This window comes from Lepisosteus platostomus, chromosome 5 (assembly GCF_059453375.1).
Source record: "Lepisosteus platostomus isolate fLepPlt1 chromosome 5, fLepPlt1.hap1, whole genome shotgun sequence".
Taxonomy (NCBI): Eukaryota; Metazoa; Chordata; class Actinopteri; order Semionotiformes; family Lepisosteidae; genus Lepisosteus; species Lepisosteus platostomus.
Genome location: NC_142615.1, coordinates 13,950,838 through 13,973,235, shown reverse-complemented (window position 1 = coordinate 13,973,235; position 22,398 = coordinate 13,950,838). Strand labels below are relative to the sequence as shown.

Below are 22,398 nucleotides of genomic sequence, written 5' to 3'. Positions count from 1 at the left end.
ACTGTCTGTTCCTTAGGCTGGAACAGGAGATCACGCACTGTATTATTATTATTGAGATACTGGCTCACTGTCTGTTCCTCAGGCTGGGACAGTAGATCACACTGTATTATAATTATTGAGAGTCTGACTCACTGTTTCCCAGGCTGGGAGAGGAGATCACACACTGTATTATTATTATTGAGTATCTGGCTCACTGTTCCTCAGGCTGGGACAAGAGATCACACACTGTATTATTATTATTGTGAGACAGGCTCACGGTCTTTTCCCCAGGCTGGGAGAGAAGATCACACTGTATAATTATTATTATTGAGAGTCTGGCTCACTGTTCCTCAGGCTGGGACAGGAGATCCAACACTGTAGTATTATTATTGAGAGACAGGCTCACTGTCTGTTCCTCAGACTGGGACAGGACATCCCACACTGGATTAATATTATTGAGAGACAGGATCACTGTCTGTTCCTAAGGCTAAGACAGGAGATCACATAATTTATTATTATTATTGAGAGAGGCTTACTGTCTGTTCCCCATGCTGGGACAGGAGGTCACACACTGTATTATTATTATTGAGAGACAGGCTCACAGTCTGTTCCTCAGGCTGGGACAGTAGATCACACTGTATTATTATTGAGAGACAGGCTCACTTTCTGTTCCTCTGGCTGGGGCAGGGAATCACACACTGTATTATTAGTATTATTGAGAGACAGGCTAGCTGTCTGCTCCTCAGGCTGGGACATGAGATCACACACTGTTGTAGTGTGCTCTCACGAGGCACCAGTTCTGTAGGGATTTGGGCATTTACTGGTACAATTATTTTTGTGGCAGTAAATCACAAAATTGATTCTTTTAATGGTCTTAGAATCCAACCATGCGATATAACTCAAACAACACTCATACAGGTACTAATACACGAGGATACATTTATTAATATATAGAATATGCATGTAAACCTAACAGATCTTATCGTAAGGGTTATAAGAATACAAAAGATATACATTCATTCAGTTACAAAGAGTTACACATATCAAGAGGACATAAGTTCGGTATATCATTCATTTAGACTGTATCGTAATTGAACTTGTTTACAACTTCTACATTAGATACTCAAAACAAGTACATAACCCTTAGGAATTAAATTGATATCAACTGGTTAGGAGCAGTAATGCAATGAGATTGAATACTCACTGCCACTGGGCCTGTATTCTTACCGTTTCCGTAGTTGGGAGAGCGATAGACTGAAGATCTAAAGATCCCGGGTTTCGGCATTTTGTTTCATCGCGCCCTTTGTTCCTCTCTCCAGCGCCCCCTGCCTAAAGTGACGCTTCCCTTTCTCAGCCCGAAACGCAAGCGAGACACCAGCAGCGATCCCTTCAGGTTTCCGTAGTGTAGCGGCTATTACGTTCGCCTAACCCGCGAAAGGTTCCTGGTTCGAGACCTTGCAGAAACAGCCTCGTTTTGCACGCTCCTGTACTTCACAGAGGTATTGAGCGACCGGTCATTTGTTCCCAATGTATTTCCGGTGCCTTCATGCACTCTTGTACCAAACGCACGTTCCTTCTGTACGCGGAGCCGATCATTTGCAATTGGGCTATGCCGACAGACCAGGACGAGCTCTGTAGGTTCAAGAGCAGCGCAGGACCTGCAAGAACAACAGAAAGATTAGCATCCAGCGGGGGCTTCTTAGTGAGCCCAAGATCTCATCAAGAATCGGCTCCAGCAACAAGGCTGGGCGCATTGTTCCATTCTCCGACCACTCTCGGTGTAAACAAGTCCCTCCTGGTCTCTGTTTGAATTGCACTTTCCTGCGTTTGCTTTGGTGTAACTGGCTTCCCCTGCATGGGCGAATGTGAAGAAGATCCTTATTAAGTCATTGAAGAAAACCGAGAAGAGGTCGGAGTGGCCTCTGTCGTTCATCAATGATCCAGTCAGGCAGTACTCCTCTGTAAAGCGCCGTTCGTTCACATCGATTGGCTTTTTTTTGCCTTCATTTGTGCATGTAGTAAACCCAGACGCCCCTATTCTGCCGTGACCCCGACTCGAACCGGGGTTGTTGCGGCCACAACGCAAAGTACTGAGCACTATACGATCACGGCGAGATACCGATACACACGTGGCAGGGCAGAAAAGGCTGTGCTCTCTTCGTGTGACATAATTCGGAAAAGTCCTGACGTTGCATTTCAACCGAGCCCCAGTATACATCGACCCTTCGACACTCTGAGTGACAACTCTCTTGCGTGTTTTCTCATATTTATGTAGTTTGCTTGCATGATGCCCGGAACAGGGGGGTTGTGCGTTCCCATATGGTCTAGCGGTTAGGATTCCTGGTTTTCACCCAGGCGGCCCGTGTTCGACTCCCGGTATGGGAACGTGTCAGTTTTGCCTCCTGCTTTCCAAAAGATCAGCACCGTGTACGAAGGAGCCGCATTAAAACTACTCGAACGTGCAAAACGTGCGAGAAGAGGGGGCACTTGTTTCCAGCCGAAACTTCTCGCGTGTGAGACGAGCTGATCATTGCTGCAGGAGGTGGGAGGGTTACTCTGGTAGACAGGGCTGACCTTCGGCAATAGGATTTATGCTCTCCAAGATGATATTTGCACTTTCTGGAGAGGCGATTTTCTCCACTTCAGTAGCCCGATTTCATCGATTGCGTGGAGAGGGCTGTAGAATGTGGCGCTGTCTTTCCTGCTCCGTCCATGACAGGCGTGCCGGTCTCTGGAGAGAGAGCACGGTCCATCAGCGCACTCCAATAAAGGCACTGGAAGCACCTGAATTGCATTGGCAAAGCTCAGCACTGGGCCGCTGGGCACGTCTTACCACTGTTTCCGTAGTGTAGTGGTTATCACATTTGCTTCACACGCGAAAGGTCCCCGTTCGAAACCGGGCGGAAAGAGACGTCTTTTGTCGCCACGCACAAAAGGGGATTGGGGATTCGCCTAGCGCTGTGATCGAACAGACCCACTCACCTCTTAGTGTGGCGGGATCTGCACAGTGCATGTCACAGCGCATCCTGCTTTCACTTCAATGCGCGTCCTGATGTACCCCGGTCTCCCGCGTGACAGGTGGGGACAGGTGACAGGTCCGCGTGACAGGTCCTATACTAACGAGGAAGACATCGCTCTCTCCGACCCCCGGCATCGTGTCCCGACCCACCGTGCTGCAAGCCGACGCGTGCTGTGATTCCTTTACGGAGCAGAAATGACAACCGAGGAGCTGAGAGATCATTTCAGCATTTCGCGTCTGAACGGAAAACACAAACGACCAACTCGGAATGACTTGCCTTTGACGGTTATCAAAGCGTTCTTTGTGCATCGAACAGACCCACTCACCTGTTAGTGTGACGGGATCTGCACAGTGCATGTCGCAGTGCTCCCTGCTTTCACTTCAATGTGCTTCCTGATGTCGAGTCGTGTGCCGTGCGTAGGCTCTGAAAGCGAGAGCAATGAAAAGGTGCACGACGCTGTGAAAGAAAACAGAGAAGTGAAAGGCAGTCCTTTTTCTAAGGAGGTAAAAGAAAAGCTACACCCCATCGGGGAATCGAACCCCGGTCTCTCGCGTGATAGGCGGGGATACTTGCCACTATACTAACGAGGAACACATCCCACTCTCCGACCTCCGGCATCGTGTCCCGACCCAGCGTGCTGGAAGGCGACACGTGCTGTGATTCCTTTACGGAGCAGAAATGACAACCGAGGAGCCGAGAGATCATTTCAGCATTTCGCGTCTGAACGGAAAACACAAACGACCAACTCGGAATGACTTGCTTTGGACGCTTTTCAAAGCGTTCTTTGTGCACGACGACTGCGCCGCTTAGCAGATACAAATGGGTTGTACAACTTTGAACTAGCAAATGGAAGAGGGCTAAGCCCCCTCTCTTTTAGCCCAGGTTCGATCTGTCTCCCAGAATCACCAGGGCGCACACACACACACCCGTGCCGTTGAAGTGCTCTGCTTCATTTCTAAGGACAACTCAACATTCACTCCTACCCCGAGTGCAGAAAAGACAGCATCCGCAGCAACAACAGCTCAGGTCTCTGCACAGGAGCTAAGCTGCCCCCATCTCCTCTGCTCTGCGGCTCCTGCGGAGCAGAGTCCTGCCTGGAGCCGTGTTTGCAGGCGGCGGCTCCCCGCGCTCTGTCTGTGCGTCATGTCCAAGAGCTCCTGGGAGGAAGAGAGAGCCCTCCCACTCGGGGGCTTTTCCACGGTCTGTGTGAGGAGGGGCGGGTGTGTCCAGTAGCTGGAAGCGGAAGCCTGGGGCGGCGGAGAGCTGTGATCGTGCAGACCTTGAGGTGTCACCTCTTTGTCTGCTTTCCCGCCCCCCCTCCGCCCAAGCTCTGCTCCAAAGTAGCCCGGCAACCCCTCACACCTGCACGTGTCAAAACCTAAGGTGTGGTCATGAGACACCCATGGGGTGTTGTTCTGTTCTTGCTAATTGTTTCCTGCCCGTCGCAGGTAGGAGTCCATGCGAGGAAGATGCGCTGGACAGAGCTCAGAGGGCGCAGCTGGGTGGCTTTCCTTCTGAATGTCGTTCCTGCAACACTCCCGCTACTCTTGGTGCGCTCATGCCACAACACAGGAAGGCTGGAGCAGGTGGATGTGTGCTCTCTGCACCGCCGAAATAGCTCAGCTGGGAGAGCGTTAGACTGAAGATCTAAAGATCCTGGGTTTCGGCATTTTGTTTCATCGCGCCCTTTGTTCCTCTCTCCAGCACCCCCTTCCTAAAGTGACGCTTCCCTTTCTCAGCCCGAAACGCAAGTGAGACACCAGCAACAGTCCCTGCAGGTTTCCGTAGTGTAACGGCTATCAGGTTCGCCTAACATGCGAAAAGTCCCCGGTTCGAGACCGAGTGGAAACAGCCTCGTTTTGCACGCTCCTGTACTTCACAGAGGTATTGAGCGACCGGTCATTTGTTCCCACTGTATTTCCGGTGCCTTCATGCAATCTTGTACCAAACGCACGTTCATTCTGTACGCTGCGCCGATCATTTGCAATTGTGCTGTGCCGACAGACCAGGACGAGCTCTGTCGGCTCAAAAGCAGCGCAGGACCTGCAAGAACAACAGAAAGATTAGCATCCAGAGGGGGCTTCTTAGTGAGCCCAAGATCTCATCAAGAATCGGCTCCAGCAACAGGGCTGGGCGCATTGTTCCATTCTCCGACCACTCTTGGTGTAAGCAAGTCCCTCCTGGTCTCTGTTTGAATTGCACTTTCCTGCATTTGCTTTGGTGTAACTGGCTTCCCCTGCATGGGCGAATGTGAAGAAGATCCTTAGTAAGTCATTGAAGAAAACCGAGAAGAGGTCGGAGTGGCCTCTGTCGTTCATCAACGATCCAGTCAGGCAGTACTCCTCTGTAAAGCGCCGTTCGTTCACATCGATTGGCTTTTTTTTGCCTTCATTCGTGCAAGTAGTAAAAGCAGACGCCCCTTTAGGGAGCCTGTCAGCACCCGTTTTCCCCTTCTGTAAGCTCTCCATAGCCTCTCAGCTCTTCTACTGTCAAATCCCCCTCAAGTACTTCCCTATCTTCTTCACTCAAAACTTTTTCTAGCTTTGAGGTAAAAAAATTAATTTCTTCATCCTTTACCTCTGTAGAGCTGTACAGTCTTGAGTAGAAGTGTCACGCCCTCTGCAGCCAGAGGGCGGTCCTTCTCTGTCCTGTCCCTAGTTTCTGGTCTGCTGTCCTTCCTGTCCCTCTCTTTCCCTTGGGCTATATACAGTGCCTTGCGAAAGTATTCGGCCCCCTTGAACTTTTCAACCTTTTGCCACATTTCAGGCTTCAAACATAAAGATATAAATTTTTTATTTTATGTGAAGAATCACCAACAAGTGGGACACAATTGTGAAGTGGAACGAAATCTATTGGATTTTTGAAACTTTTTTAACTAATAAAAAAATGAAAAGTGGGGCGTGCAAAATTATTCGGCCCCTTTACTTTCAGTGCAGCAAACTCACTCCAGAAGTTCAGCGAGGATCTCTGAATGATCCAATGTTGTCCTAAATGACTGATGGTGATAAATAGAATCCACCTGTGTGTAATCAAGTCTCTGTATAAATGCACCTGCTCTGTGATAGTCTCAAGGTTCTGTTGAAAGCGCAGAGAGCATCATGAAGACCAAGGAACACACCAGGCAGGTCCGTAATACTGTTGTGGAGAAGTTTAAAGCCGGATTTGGATACAAAAAGATTTCCCAAGCTTCAAACATCCCAAGGAGCACTGTGCAAGCGATCATCTTGAAATGGAAGGAGTATCAGACCACTGCAAATCTACCAAGACCTGGCCGTCCCTCTAAACTTTCAGCTCAGACAAGGAGAAGACTGATCAGTTATGCAGCCAAGAGGCCCATGATCACTCTGGATGAACTGCAGAGAACTACAGCTGAGGTGGGAGAGTCTGTCCATAGGACAACAATCAGTCTTACACTGCACAAATCTGGCCTTTATGGAAGAGTGGCAAGAAGAAAGCCATTTCTCAAAGATATCCATAACAAGTCTCGTCTAAAGTTTGCCACAAGCCACCTGGGAGACACCCCAAACATGTGGAAGAAGGTGCTCTGGTCAGATGAAACCAAAATCGAACTTTTTGGCCACAATGCAAAACGATATGTTTGGCGTAAAAGCAACACAGCTCATCACCCTCAACACACCATCCCCACTGTCAAACATGGTGGTGGCAGCATCATGGTTTGGGCCTGCTTTTCTTCAGCAGGGACAGGGAAGATGGTTAAAATTGAGGGGAAGATGGATGCAGCCAAATACAGGACCATTCTGGATGAAAACCTGTTGGAGTCTGCAAAAGACCTGAAACTGGGACGGAGATTTATCTTCCAACAAGACAATGATCCCAAACATACAGCAAAATCTACAAAGGAATGGTTCACAAATAAACGTATCCAGGTGTTTGAATGGCCAAGTCAAAGTCCAGACCTGAATCCAATCGAGAATCTGTGGAAAGAGCTGAAAACTGCTGTTCACAAACGCTCTCCATCCAACTTTACTGAGCTCGAGCTGTTTTGCAAGGAAGAATGGGCAAGAATTTCAGTCTCTCGATGTGCAAAACTGATAGAGACATACCCCAAGCGACTTGCAGCTGTAATCGCAGCAAAAGGTGGCTCTACAAAGTATTAACGCAAGGGGGCCGAATAATTTTGCACGCCCCACTTTTCATTTTTTTATTAGTTAAAAAAGTTTCAAAAATCCAATAGATTTCGTTCCACTTCACAATTGTGTCCCACTTGTTGGTGATTCTTCACATAAAATAAAAAATTTTTATCTTTATGTTTGAAGCCTGAAATGTGGCAAAAGGTTGAAAAGTTCAAGGGGGCCGAATACTTTCGCAAGGCACTGTATTTCCGGGTCTTGCACTCTGTCCTCGCTCAGCACTGACGTTCGGATGTCCTGAGACCCGCCTAGCACCAGGGCTCCCCACGTCCGCTCCCTGAGGGCACAGGTTTCTATACGGCATTCCTGAACTCTTTGCACTAATGAGCCCGGGCCTTTTTCCCGTCTTGCCGCTACGCATATGGGTCTTTTTCCACCCTCCTGCTCCCCACGGTTAGTCCCTTTGGACAACCGTGACAAGAAGGCCTCGATGCAGGAGAGGATAGCACTCAGCTCTGTACTCTCTCTTCCCTCCTCATCAACTACACTTTCCATGACAGACTTGGAGCCTACCACTTTCCTGAAAAAGAAGCGAGTACACTTCTCATTTTCTTCCAAGAACTGCACTCTGATTCTTAACAGCACTCCTCGACTACTTTCTTCCGCTATGCTCCGGACATCCTTTTTTAAAAGGGTGATATCCTCGAGCACATCGAAGCCACTGTCTCGTGTAGAGACGCTGCAGCTGCCTCTGTTTCCTGGCTAGCACTCTTCTCCGTCTGGCAGCAGCCTTCCTTCCCTCAGCCATGAAAAAGGCCTTTGTCCTCACCTTCACCTCCTCCCACCACTCTCCTACTGACCTGTACAGACACTGCAAGGACAGCCACTGTGATAGTTTCTCCTTGTAGCGGGATACTACCCCCTCGTTCTCTAGCAGCTTTGTGTTGAGTTTCCAGAGGCCTGGGCCAAAGACAGTCCCACCCTGGAGTTCCACTCTACACCCTAAAGCCTGATGATCTGAGAAGAAGACAGGCTGAAGAGTGACCCCAACAACTTTCACGCTCTCTGAGACAAAGCAATAGTCAATTCTGGAGCTGCTATTCCTCCCTGACCGTGTATATCCTGCTATTGTGGGATATAAAAATCTATATGTGTCTGAGAGTTTAAAGTCTTGAACTAAGTTTTGCAGGGCCAGTGAGCTGGAATCCAATTTTATCGGCCTTTTGGCTAAGATCAAGTTCAAGTGGCATGCCCGCAGTTCCAAAGTTCTAGAAGGCGATCGAAGATCCTGAAGAGTGCTTGAGCTGGTATCGCCCTAGGTTGAGCCTAGGGGGTTAAGGCCAAGCAGCAGCTGAGCTGGGTGGGATCCGGCAGCAACGTTCTCTCTCTCTGCTCTCTCCTCTCCCCTCCCCCTTTCTCTTGCTCCACCTCCTTGGCCTCTTGGCTGGGAGTAGCTACTCTTGGCCTGCCCGCGGTGCTTGCTTTCTTCCTCGAGACTCGGAAGCGCTGTCCGCTCCCTCTCTCTCTCTGCCTCCTTGGCTTCTTGGCTGGGAGTAGGTACTTGTGGCCTGCCCGCGGTGCTTACTTTCTTCCTCGAGACTCGGAAGCACTATCCGCTCCCTCTCTCTCTCTCCTCCTGCGCCTGCACCCAGCTGGGCTTTGCCCACAAGGACAAAGTCCAGGGCTCACTCGCTGCTCCTTTAGCAGCTAAACCCTCCTCTCCACAGGACCTTGCTCTCTCTCTTTCTCTCCTTTTTTCTTTTTTCTCCTTTCCAGATGGCAGACAAGAAGACACTGATCCGGTTCCACTGGACCAAGAAAACAGAGACGATGCCAACTGCGAAATCCTTTTTCATTACCTTCCTGAGAGGGATCCTGCAGTTGGTGGCCGGAGATCTCTACTGCCTGCAAGACAACAAGGCAGAGAGATACATGGAGGCCTACATGGCCACGGTCACCTCATATGAAAAGGCAACGAAAATGATCAGAGAAAAAGGTAAGCACCCCCGTTTCTCTGATTTCAGGCCGGAGCCTATGAGGAAGACAAACCAGAGGACCATCACAGTCCTCACATACAACCCCTACGTACCAATGGAACTGGTAACAGCGTTCCTAGGGAGGTATGTAACTGTGGTGGGCAAACCGATGGAGATCAGGGACAGTTGCGGCGTCTGGTACGGCAAACGCCAGTACCGAGTCCTCCTGAAAGAGGACCTAGAGGGCGTCGACGGTTTCCAGCACCCCCCGGCCCGCTTCAACATCGGAGCCGACAGGGGGTACCTTTACTACCCCAGGATGCCGGATTTCTGCAAGAAGTGCAGACAGTCCGGCCACAAGGAGAACACGTGTGACATCGTCAGATGTCACAACTGTAACAAAGAGGGGCACCTGGCAAAAACCTGCCGGGCAGCCAAAAAGTGCGACGGATGCGGTGCCGAGGGACACCTCCTTCACCAATGCAATCAATCTCCGTTCCGCCGTTGTTTTTTATTACATGGAGTGTTAATATGTGTGAGATGTTCCTTTTGAGATGTTTTTTTTTGCGGAATAAAGTATATTTTGTAGAACAAAAAAAATCTCATGACAAGGTTTACAAGTTATCTGTTGAACTACATTCTAATAGGTGTGGTCACATTCCAGGTCATTTGTTTACGTTTTTGTTTCTGCAGCAACTGTTAGATGAAATGTGCTAATATGTAACCTAACTCCAGTGTGAATAACTAGAAGAGGGGAGCAGCTCCATTCCAGACCAAGGGAGCTTTGAGATTGGCTGGGCCAGATCTCTCATTTGCATATCTGATTTAGAAATATAACACTAAACCCCCTTCTTGCATGGATTTAACTTGCACCCAAGAGTCCCCTACTGTGTATTGCTACTTATTTTTTATGATAAGTGGTGATTACCAGTTGACAGGTTTTATTTGTTGAATTATAAATGGTTTTGTATTATCATCCTGAATGGCCTGTACTGCCTGTTTGGTAGGGTATTTGTTTTCATTTCATTTACCAAATGGAATTTTTGCTCTTTTAGTATTTGTCTAGAAGGCTTTCTGAAGTCAGGAAGCCCATTTATTTGGTGAAAAAAGATTCTGTATTAATATTAATATTTCTCATACAACATAAATAGGGTCTTTTATGAATAAAAAGATCTTGCACTTGGAAATCTTGAGCAGTTTTGATTCCTAATATTTGACCTTAGGTGTGGGAACGGGTCTTTTTTGCAATTTGATTTCCAATTGATCAGCACAGTATAGAAAATAGACCCATAAAGCAACCTCAGCAGTGACAAATGTCACTGGGTCACTTGGGTTTATACGTCGGGGTCCGGTAGTGAAGCTCCGCTCCTGTTTAGCCTCCGAAGCCGTACAGGGTGCGGCCCTGGCGCTTCAGCGCGTACACCACGTCCATGGCGGTGACGGTCTTCCTCTTGGCATGCTCGGTGTAGGTGACGGCGTCGCGGATGACGTTCTCCAGGAACACCTTCAGCACCCCGTGGGTCTCCTCGTAGATCAGCCCGGAGATCCGCTTCACTCCCCCACAGCGAGCCAGGCGGCGGATTGCAGGTTTGGTGATTCCCTGGATGTTGTCGCGGAGAACCTTACGGTGACGCTTAGCACCTCCTTTCCCGAGTCCCTTTCCGCCTTTGCCTCTTCCAGACATCTTCTAGTTATCAGCTGTGAACACGACACACACTGCTCATCTTTGATGTATAATAGACATCTTTCTTTGATGTCTATTATACATCAAAGAAAGATTTTTATAGGTGTAGAAACTAGTAAATAAAGCCAATGATTTGTTTTAGAAATGTATTCTTAAAATATACAATTATTCACACCTGAACAATATGTAGTTCAAATTATACATTATATACAATATTGTATTCAAATGTCTAATCATCATAAAAAAAACAACTAGTAAACTTCAGTTACAAATTCTAGTAACATGGCAATATATATAGTAATGACAAACACAAACTAATTACATGAACACGCTAATATTTAACTCAAAACCACATTTCGATTCAAATATAATTTTTTAAAATTTACAACTTCTTTATTTCCACGAAAATATTATGTAGCACAAACGCGACTTTCTAATAAAGACAGAAAGAAACTGTTTGTTTTGTGTCTACTGGTGATCCTCCTCTCGATACTAATGAAATGTTTAATATGATCCCTCGAGAAAAAAAAGGAATCAATTTCCGCCTGGAATGATTGATGCCCCATCAAACATTTTGTAATATCCCTGGAAGTTTATACAGTAGAATCCTGGTTCGTGGCTTAAATTCAAGGTAAATGAACTAAGGAAACGAGTTGGAAACTTGATGTCGAAGTGGGATTTAAATGACCCATTTCACATTTTACTTCATTGGGCAGTATGTGCCAGAGAGCAATGCCACTGCATCTCTTCGATAGCTCAGTTGGTAGAGCGGAGGACTGTAGTGGAGTCAACAGGGAATCTTTAGGTCGCTGGTTTGATTCCGGCTCGAAGGAAGGTGCTTTTCATGTAATTTAATCAAAGAGTTAAAAAAGCGACTCTGTTTTATTCAGACATTGATCAAAAGCTCAATAATCGACTAAGCAAAGGCTCCTGTTCCGAATTCAGCCCACGTCTGATTGTCTTTTTTTTGCCAAGATCTGATCTTTGAATTAAGGGACTACACTGTCTGCTTTGTAATTCAAAAATACATACAAATGTCAAGTTTTTTGTAGAAATAAAGGTGTTCTCTGTTTTCAAAGGATAGTTACTTAATTGGCATAATGATTTGGTATTGATTTTGTATCGTTGTATTATAAAGTTTGTGCTTTCTGTGTTTTTATCGTATTGTGAACTTATTTTTTAAACAAATGCTTACAAAGGCAAACACGGCACACATCTGTTTATACCAGCGGTGAATTGTACATTTTTATTAAGTACAAGCTACTGTGCACTTCTGGGAGTATAACAGGTTCGATATAAAGTGGCAAAAATATAAAAGGGGAAAATACCCCAGACTGCGTGTAAAGCCCTCGTTGTGACTGTTTTAGATTAAAATGGCCTACTGTGCACGAATTGTTGCAGAAACACAATCTGATATTTTGATAATTATTATTTTAATAATTTGATCAAATTGAGGCCCAGGATCCAAATCTTCAGTTCTGATTTTTTTAAGTGATATCTTTCCTTCCTGTCGTGGAAGTCACACGATGTGAGCAATTGTTTTTTTTTACGTTGCAATCCAAAGAGCCTCAGACGCACTGTAACCAAACCAGGATGGATTCTGCTGGGAGCCGGACTGAGCTCATTCTCACTCCCTGTGCTAAATACAGAATTAGCTCTTCTCCGAACATCGTCTACAGCTGCTGGATGGTGCTCTGAGTCTTACTGCTCCGGCAATTACTTTGACGAAAGACAGATCACTTGTGCGCTTTTAACCTTCTCGCAGCTACTGGCGAGACTGACGCTCACGATATGAAGGCACCCGCTGGTATACCTTCTCTAACTTTCAGTCGCGACAAACTTCGCTTTTTTTTAAAAAAAGTAGATATAGCCCTGAAAAAAGCATTAGCTTTATCAGTTTTATATTAATCTATTTTGAATCAAAGTTTGATATTTTTTTTATTTTTTATTGCATTTTACATTACAATAATAATAATCATCATCATCATCATTATTGCGTACACTTATATAGCGCTGTTCTGGATACTCCACTCAATGCGCTTTACAGGTAATGGGGACTCCCCTCCACCACCACCATTCTCCTGAATGATCACAGAGACTCAGGACCTCGGTTTAATGTCTCAGCCGAAGGACGGCACCTGTTTACAGTTTAGTGTCCCCGTCATTGTACTGGGGTATCAGGACCCGCATGGACCGCAGGGTGTGCGCCCAGCGACAGAAACCAGACGTGTGTCGGGCTCGGCTGCGAGCAGGACAATGACGTCATGGGGACAAAGTAGAGGAAATCAAAACGGTTCTATAAAAGACCTGTGTCAGCTGTTGGTTTGCAGTCTGGGCTCTAAATCCTCCGATCCGATTTTAAATCTCTTTAGTACCTGAGCTGCGGCTTCTTCCGAGTATTTATTCGTATACTTATTATGTGTAAATGTATAGATGAAACCTTTCATATATTGTTCAGTTTAAATCAAAATGCTTTACTGATACAAGAGAGAAGTATAGTATGAAAGATGTGACAAATTTGTGATTTCTTGGAACAAAACGGTTTTTATTTGCATTCGATATGAAGCGGATTTTTAGCGCGACACCCAAACCCTTTGTCTTTTTTAGAGTGATTTTTAAACAGACATAAATGTAGAAAATGTGTTTTTTTTAGTACTGCAATAGCAGGGTCAGTGGCGTAATGAATAACGCGTCAGGCCTCACGTCAGAAAATTATAGGTTGGCCTGCCGTCTGGCTTGTTGCGTTTATACCACTTACATTCTTTTATATAAATGAACTCCACCTGAAAGCTATAGAAAACACTTTGGGTAAGTTGTCTGCAGCCTCATGCGAATTTTCACAACTTACCCAAAACACTGTACTGTCTGGAGATCAGCTCCAGCTCTGAACTCAATTGCAATGAAAAACCATGTGTAACAAAACTGGAGAACAGCTGAACTTGTGCTCAGTTCGGTGATGAGAGTTCAGAACTGTCCTTGTTGTAATTAGCACGAACTGCACAGGCTCTGAATCAGACCATGTCAATTAGTCTGAACAGTGTAGGACACGTTAATGTAGAATTATTAATAGGTTTATTAGTTAGTTAGTTCAGGTTTACCCACCTGAACTAATGTAGAATTATTACTTGGTCTGTCTCTTGTTTGTATATAAATGAATGTCTCTGACAACTTAATGTTAGTTTTACGATGTAGGTCAGGCATTGACATATGCACGAGTATAGGAAATGTCTCACTCCTGATTCAACTCATGTTCTATAGGAGATTGGCGATTCCTCCTGTTTCTCGTACAACCATATCAGAACAGAAGCCCGTGTCACCCAGCTGTGATTCAAGATCGACTCGCATCTTTATCCCTTTTTTGTTCGTGATCATTATTTTCTTTAGTTATGATCAATATTGAACTTTTTCTAAATTAAATGACAATAATCAAACATGCAGGCAGATTTTTGAAAAGTTTTCGGAATTGACAGGGTGCCCCTTTGGAACAGTCGTCAGAAAATGTGAGAAAATGAAAGTTATGTAATCTCTCCCACAAAGCATTGAAGATTGGAATCTGAGTGTAAAAAAGCTACCCGTCTCCCAATGATAGGCAGGGATACACACCATGACTCGAATAGACTCAGCGAACTTTAACACCTATGATATTACGAGTGCCTTGCACGTGTCGAATTTCAAGAAGGAACTACTACAACAGTTGTGGACATAATTCAATACCACCGGCAAAGTCCAATGCCGGCAACGTCTGAGAAAATAATGTTCACTCATGGAATTTGGTCTTTGAATGGCTGGTGGGAAAATTCATTTATACTCCTGTTGCACCCTCAGCTGAAACATGTTAAAATAACAACGCAGATTTGTTGGAGAACCTGACAAGAATTATTGGGTTAGCACTGTATGTATTCTTGTATATTTACTTTAATTTTAATATAAATGTAAACATGCATGCTGTATAATCTATTGTAATTTTAAAATATGTTAGCTGAGGATGCGAGGGGGGCTATTATACCTTGTGAAACACGAACTGTAAAAAAGGCTGGTATTTGAATAAAATTGGCGATCACAAGAAAACCACAATTTATGTGGTATTATCATCAATATCCTTCAAAATCTACGTTCAAATGAAGGATTTGAAGAAACTATGAAAAAAGCAATAGTAGCAGCAGAGGATTTTGATTTTTGCTCTTCAATTCAGTAGATCACTGTAGAGTTGCGCCCCTACGAACAGCACAAAGGATGAAACCCACCTCCTTCGTTATTGCTATGTTTGTGCCGGTGAAAGTAGCGTTTGTGCTATTGAAAGCATCTCGGAAGTTGAAGGTGCAGTCACTTCCACATGTCATGATATCATTAGATCCGACGACAAGAGCTGAAGCCCCCCAGTCCAAGCCAGCAATGTGAGGAAGATGGACATGGAGGAAGGTAGCGTGGCTGAGCGGTCTAAGGCGCTGGATTTAGGCTCCAGTCTCTCTGGGGGCGTGGGTTCGAATCCCACTGCTGCCAAATGTTAACGTTTTAAGACCTGCAATACGATCAGTAAAAGCGCTTTTTGTTAGGCTGCGGGAGGTGTTTAGAGATAGACTTTCTAAAAGACAGGCTTAACATCAAGGCAGAAAAAATATTTTGTTTTCTCAACAGAAATTCTCTTTGGCACGTTCAGCTTTATGTAGGGAACAACGTCTGCCGAGATCACTTTTGAGGCAGTGCACATGATAGTGTACCGGCAAGTACATTTAATATTGGCTGTGGTGGTGAGCTGCTTTTGTCTGTGAAACTTTTAATTCTTCACGCCGAATCGATGGCAGGGGTAAAGCTTATTAAATCTTTGAACATAGCGCTCCATCAGAAGTACTTTGTTCGTGATCAAAAGAGATCAGAGGATTAACTTCATGAATTCACATAGCATACCTTACAGGAAAGATTTAAAAGGGGAATTGATTGTGCTTCCTGATGTTGTTCCTGTGGTTTCTTTGGATACAAAGGTGAATGTTCTTTGACATTCTGCTAGAGTATCCACTGGGTGGGTTTTATCGATTAGCTCGGATAGGTCATCAGTGCTCCGTCTCCGGAAAATAATCAGCACTGTTTTTTCCTGTGCTGTCTTTTAAAACATATAAGATCACGAGTTTACAGATTTCTCCAAATAACAACTATACATTTTAACCCAGCGGTTAGCATTCCTTCAATCCAATAGTTTTACTCTGGGATAAAAGCAGCGCAATATACAGAGAGATGATACTCAAATATTTCAACGTTCTGTTGGATTACCTGTATGGAGATATCGCTCAGAATTCCTAATATGATTTTGAGTTCAGTTTTGCTTTACTACTTTCAGAGTCTTTTATTGACCTTGCTGAAGCAGAGAAGTGACATAATCACAAATGCGACCTACCTGTGCTGCTGTTTCTGGTTAATAATTATTATTGCGAGGAAAAAAAAACAGCTCCTTGCATTAAGAGCAAGAGCAACCAACGCGCTCTCTTGTTGAGTTGGGTTTTTTCCGTGGTGCTCTTCCTCAGATGCAAAGTTATTTGGCGAGCAAGGATCTCTGAGAAGGAGCCTGAATCCTTCAAAATACTACGGAAGGAATCAAATTTATACGTTTCTTTGGATCGAGAAGATGATCATTATGAGACTCAAAACATGCCTGTCTTTTCTTTTTTCGAGGACAAATGAATTATTGAGGTGTAAAAAAGGGTTCAAAACCAAAATCACCTGCTATTGCTGCTTTTTCTTCAAATCCTTCAACTGATCATCGATATCAAGGAATAATATATAGTTTCTTCAAATCCTTCAACTGATCATCGACATAGAGAAATAATATTATACAAATTGTGGTTTTCTTTTAATTGCAAATTTGACTGTAATTACATCTTCGTTTACAGATGTCTTGCATGTATCACAAGGTATAATAGTCGTCGTGCGTTCTCAGTTAAAATGTTTTAAAAAGTACAACATTTATGGTTACATCCATATTAAAATGAAGGTAAATATAACAAGATATTAAAATACAATTGTACAGTCCTAACTTAATAATGCCTCTGAAGTTTTCCAACAAATCCGAACTGTAATTTTAAAATATTATAGCTGAGAATGAAAAGAGAGTACAAAGATCAAATTCAATGAGTGAAAATGCACCAGTAGTTCTCTAAACTGAGTTTCTTCCCTGAAATGACTTGCTTGCGAAGCACCAAGCAGCCTTGAACGGTTCGCGGAAATCAAATATACAGTACAGATGGATTCAGAGTGTGCTTTCCAACTTTTGTGCAACATTTTCCTTTGATAGGGCAGAGTTGTCTTTACAATCTGGGTTAAATAAAAAGGTGTGACATCAGTGTTAAACAGCTTTCCTTCTTGGGGAACAACGGTTGTGTTCCATATTTCTAACTATTTTGGTTTCAAGATCGCAATTTAGTGTGAAACATAAAAGCCAGCTGGATAAGCTTGATTAATTTCCCTCACGGGATCAATAAAGTATCTATCTATAAATCTCTTACATGTCATTTACAATGGCCTTTCAACTAATAGCCCGTGCAGGGATCAAACCCCAGCTGTTGGTACGAGTTGCATAAGACCCTGTAACGCGCAGATAAGAAACTAACCTCTGCTTCTTCATTATATACACAGTGAGCTATATATGCGAGCTTACTGCCCCCTGCGGGCTCTGTATTTGATTGTGGTGGAGACCAGCCGTGGAGATAAAGTGAGACGGGTGTGTACATTAAAAGGCTCATAGCGTCCCTGGGAGGGCTCAAACCACCACCCTTTTTGTTAACAACCGAGCCACAAAGACTCATGTACAGCTAAACACTCCTCGGTCTCAGTGAAAGTGATACACTAAAATTTCAGGAGATTAATTTGTTTTTAAAGGAAAATCACCAACAGTGGCCGAGATCTACTGGAGTTTTTAATTCTATACTGCGATTTCTGTAGGGTACTCTGTGAAAATACGAGTTTTGACGAGAAGGGATGGACATATAAGGTCAGAAGGCTTGGGGAATTGAACTTTAAGGTGAAGACTGCGGGTTCAGTAGCAGCAAAACCTGATCAGTATCAGTTGACTCTGATATACTTTGAAAATGAACTTGGAGATTTAGAGTCAGACGTGCTACCGTTGCACCATGGGGTACTTAATTAAAAAAAATAGAAAAACAGTCAGTGTTCCTGGATCTGTTATTGAGAACAACACCTGCACTTCATCTGCGCAGGAAGAATAAAATGTGGTCTGGGATGAAGAGACTCTCTTCAGAAGAGCGGCGCTCCTCACAGGAGGAAAAAAAATCTTTTTTTTGTGAAGCTGATTTGTCTCCTTTGGGGAATTCAAATGAGCTGGAAGTTGTGACCTTGTGGTGCAAAGGTAGCGTGTCTGACTAAAGATCAGAAGGCTGCGTGTTCAAATCACGTTGAGGTCTACTTTTAGTTTTTCAGGTTCTGCTCGTCCTGAACACAGAATTCACACCATGCAGTTGAGTTCTATCTGTACACCACATAGATAATCTAAACAAAATAGAGCCCTACTGGACATACAGTTAGGATCTCACACAGCGAATACCCTTGAACACAAGAGAGAAGGCACAGTTCACATCTGCGAAACATCACGTCCGTCTTTAGAGACAGCTACATCAGAGAATGGAATCCCGGAAGTTTCAAATAACTTCTTTTAATACAGGTTCAAGCAAACCTGAAAGTTAGGGAGTTTCCGGACATTTTTTTTTATTAAAAAGTGTCTGAAGCCTGAAAATGTAATTTGAAAAAAAAAACCGCTATTGGACATTAGCAGGTACTTTTTGTAACAATTTGCTATTTCATGCTGGAAAACAAAGGAAACAGACCCAATGTTTGCTTTCAGGTGCGGTTCATTACATAATAGACATCTATTACTGAGGAGCTTGAATAAAATTTACACGAGCCAGGTAGAAGTCGGACCTACAATCTTGTGATCCAAAATCAGAAGAACCTTGTCGCCCTTGGGAGATGTCAAACGCATTGGACATGAAAAATGCCAGATAAAAGCCAGTTCTCTTCGTTTCTCAGTGTCGGGGCTGCTACTGTATGTAAAAGAGGCAAATTGCTCTGAGAGCAGGTTCAGCGCTTTCTGAACGCAGATGTCTCAGAGCGGTGTGTCCAAGAGGCTGTAAAAGGTGATGGTGGTCCTGTCACCGTAGCTTATTTGGTTAAAGTGCCTCTTTATTGAACAAAAGAACTGTGATTCAAATCCCAGCCGTGTCTTTCGTCCTATCTTGTAGTACAGAACGTACCATCTTGGGCACTCACAAAGGGCTTGATTTCGTTAAATGCATGTGTTCATTTCCTTTCTGGAAAACTTGTTTTTGATGAAATTCACACAGCTTGCGAAACATGAAATTCAGTTCTTGGTTATCAGTGCAGAAGAAATATTACCGGCTGGCAAAATAAACGGTAAGAGATTTTTTTTTTTGATTCGAGAAGAGACTCCACCAGTCAGTCTCTGTGGCGCAATCGGTTAGCGTGTTTAGCTATTAACCGAAAGGTTGGTGGTTCAAGTCCACCCAGGGATGGGTTTCTTCTGTGATGTAAACATTGTTTTCACATAGGTCGATTGGATTTCTCAGCTAAACCATAGCCATTTTAATATTTGTAGGAAATGTGACTGTTCAACACTTGTCAAAAATGTCCAATAATGCCCAACATCGCAACTCCCCAGAAAACCATATTCACCCAAGAAAAATGATCGTTGAATCGTCATTTATACTCCCGTCACATCCTCTGCTGAAATATTTTAAAAATACAATGCAGATTTGTTTGAGAACTTGACAAGCATTGTTTTGTTAGCACTGTGCAGTTGGATTTTGATATTTGGACATATTTACCTTAATTTTAAACTGTAAATACTGTACAATCTATTGTAATTGTGTTGTAATATTAAAATATGTTAGCTGAGGATGCAAAGGGGTGAGAGGGAAAGGTCAGAGGGTATAGTAACAACAAGGTTAGGATTGGTGGAGGTGGTAGGGGTGTTGATGGTTTTTCTCTGTAGAGGATGATTGAGTTTTTTATCCTTCTCTGAAGTGAGAAACTGGAAGAGTGCAGTTGAGAGATCTGATGAGGTTAGTTATAAAAGGAAGTTGATGTGGAGCTGTTAGCCGTAAGAATTCCTTAATGTCTTTGATGTTGTCATCAAAGATAAACTGCAGTAAGCAAAGATAAAAAGAAAATTATCTGTGCATACTGCCCTGTCTTTCTAACACCTGAAGAAGGCTCCACGGCCAACACGTCGTGTTTCCTTTCTTCTCTTTTCAGCATGGAATAACCCTTTACTTGTTCCTTTGCAGCCTACGCATGCTGACGCAGCTACTCACCTGATATTTAACATTCCTATAATCACAACTATGAATGTCCACTGTGGGTATTTTTTCCATGATTATTTATTCTATCATTGAAGCATATTTTATGTCATACCGAAGTGTCATAATCACCGATTTTTTTTTTCATTTAGAAAGTCAGAAAATGATAAATCACTATGAATTGCATTTAGCCTGTTCTGATCTAGAGTTTCTATATACTTTAACATGCCATGTTCACAATGTCACAACTCAGAAATGCAACATTGAAGTGTTGTAATTACCAATGTACATAGTGTTGGAACATTGAGATGTTTTGGTAATGAGGAAGGAGGGACATGCCATGTTCACAGGGTCATATTTGAAAAAATGGCACTGTAAAATTTCCTAAAGTTCAGGATTTTGATAGTCTGTTCCATTGTCTCTCACACCTCAGTGTCAGAATTTTTAGATGTTTTTATAACCAGGGGGTAGGTTTATAGCAAGAAGCAGGAAGTGCCATCACCTGTTGCTCATCCTCGGTTAACCATATGTTCTCATATGCCATGTTCTAAATGTCCCATTTATATTAAAAAGTTCTTGTAAAATGCAAGATTTTAAGACTTTTTATGATCAGAAGGCAAGGTCGTGGTAAATATGCAGAAAGTGCCTGTGAACTTATGTTTTGCCTTTGTCTTATTTACTTATTGTGTTTGTGTTATTGTGAGTTTTGAAAATTGGTTTACAATTTTCTGAAATGTGTTTCACACAAAAATGTTATTTGGATAGTCACTACTTACATATTCCCATTTACTGAGGATAAATACAGTAATCCATCCTGATTAGTACTTTTAAAAATTACTGTAAAGAGCCATCTACAGGCGAAAGGCGGCATAACAACACAGCAGCAGCATTAAAGGCAGAAGAAGAAGCTGGCGAATAAGAAGCCAGCTTCAGCCTCGTTAATGCAATACCATTGGGTGAGGTGGAAAAATATTTCTTGCTCTGAATCCTAACATTTTTATAGGAGGTGTTCTAGTACTTCTTGCCTCAGATAAAATTGCCAATACACTTAATTTCTACTCCATCAATATCAGCAGCATTATCGGTACTGAGTCCTAAATGTACGTCCTGTCATCATATAAAATGTCAAAAGTTTCGACTGCATTCAACTGATCAAATTTCTCTTCGATGACAGTTATAATTTTATCCAAAATACATCCAAAACAAATTTGCACTGTTTTTTTTTTAATCCAGAAGAGCATCATCATGAGACTCAAAACATACCTGTTTTTTCTTCTTTCCAGGAGGAAGGATTGTTCAGATTCAAACATTGGTCCAAAATAAATGTACTCTTCTATCGCTGTTGCTTCTTTAAATCCTTCATTTGAACGTCGATATTGAGGGATGATATCGTACAAATTGTGGTTTTCTTTTAAAGCAAATTATATTAAAATATGAGCCTCTGTTATAGTTGTCTTGGAAGTTTCGGAAGGTATAATAGACCCCCTTGTGCCCTCAGCTAAAATATGATAAAATACAACAAAATGTATTTACATAGAACAGCATTTATGGTTACATGTATATTACAATTAAGATAAATATACAAAAGTATTAAAATACAAATGTACAATCCTAGCATAATCATGCTGTCCAACTGTCTTTTTTGCTTGTCAAGTTCTCCAACAAATCTGTGTCGTAATTTTAAATATTCTAACTAAGGATGCATCGAGAGCATAAATGAATTCTTCTGCTAGCCGTTCGAAGATCAAAGTCCTTGGCTGAATATGATGTCCTTGAATGTTGGTCATTATTGGCCATTCCCAGTGATATTGACTTACATACTTAATTGTTTAACAAAAACATTCACATTTCTTGCAAATATCAAGTGGGTTAAGGTTTTGCTAAGAAATCCGAATAAGTAGAGATGAGGTTTACATTGCAATAATGAGAAGTGCATTTCTGGGTGGGCTCAAACCACTAACCTTTAAATTAACAGAGACTCACGTGTGTCCCTTTTCTCCATTTGCAAGCTTAAAAAAAAGAAAATAATGCTTTTTTCTTACCAGCCTGCGATATACAAGGCAAGATTTGTATTTCATCTTTAACAAGCTGTATGAATTTCATGAAAAGCAAGTTGTTCCAGAAAGAAAATGAAAACTTGCGTTAAACAAAATCAAGCTGTACGTAATCATCCATAGTGATACATTTTGTAAGACAAGACAGGAAGAAAAGCACTGCTGGGATTTAAGCATCTCCTGTTTAAGAGGAAAGCATGTTAACCAAATCAGCCAAAGTGCCCTCAGTGTATCAACACCATGTCTGAGTCAGTGATTGCAGCTGACTGTCACT

General features: G+C 43.2%; 1 protein-coding gene and 6 non-coding genes across 7 annotated transcripts; 6 read left to right on the top strand and 1 right to left on the bottom strand.

Annotated features, from left to right (window-relative positions):
• The first annotated feature begins 2,292 nt into the window (after positions 1-2,292).
• Positions 2,293-2,364, top strand: trnae-uuc (transfer RNA glutamic acid (anticodon UUC)). Its single transcript has one exon. It is a non-coding gene; the product is annotated as a tRNA-Glu (tRNA).
• Positions 2,365-10,101: 7,737 nt separating this feature from the next.
• LOC148663795 (U7 small nuclear RNA) lies at positions 10,102-10,159 on the top strand. The gene has a single exon (XR_015938892.1). It is a non-coding gene; the product is annotated as a U7 small nuclear RNA (small nuclear RNA).
• Positions 10,160-10,438: 279 nt separating this feature from the next.
• On the bottom strand, positions 10,439-10,750 carry LOC148663794 (histone H4-like). The gene has a single exon (XM_088631436.1). It carries the CDS (start codon positions 10,748-10,750, stop codon positions 10,439-10,441), a length of 312 nt encoding a protein of 103 aa, XP_088487562.1.
• Positions 10,751-11,495: 745 nt separating this feature from the next.
• trnay-gua (transfer RNA tyrosine (anticodon GUA)) lies at positions 11,496-11,584 on the top strand. Its single transcript is given in 2 exon segments — positions 11,496-11,532; positions 11,548-11,584. It is a non-coding gene; the product is annotated as a tRNA-Tyr (tRNA).
• Positions 11,585-15,168: 3,584 nt separating this feature from the next.
• trnal-uag (transfer RNA leucine (anticodon UAG)) lies at positions 15,169-15,250 on the top strand. The gene has a single exon. It is a non-coding gene; the product is annotated as a tRNA-Leu (tRNA).
• Positions 15,251-18,087: 2,837 nt separating this feature from the next.
• Positions 18,088-18,159, top strand: trnaf-aaa (transfer RNA phenylalanine (anticodon AAA)). Its single transcript has one exon. It is a non-coding gene; the product is annotated as a tRNA-Phe (tRNA).
• Positions 18,160-19,210: 1,051 nt separating this feature from the next.
• trnan-auu (transfer RNA asparagine (anticodon AUU)) lies at positions 19,211-19,284 on the top strand. The gene has a single exon. It is a non-coding gene; the product is annotated as a tRNA-Asn (tRNA).
• The last annotated feature ends 3,114 nt before the right edge of the window (positions 19,285-22,398 follow it).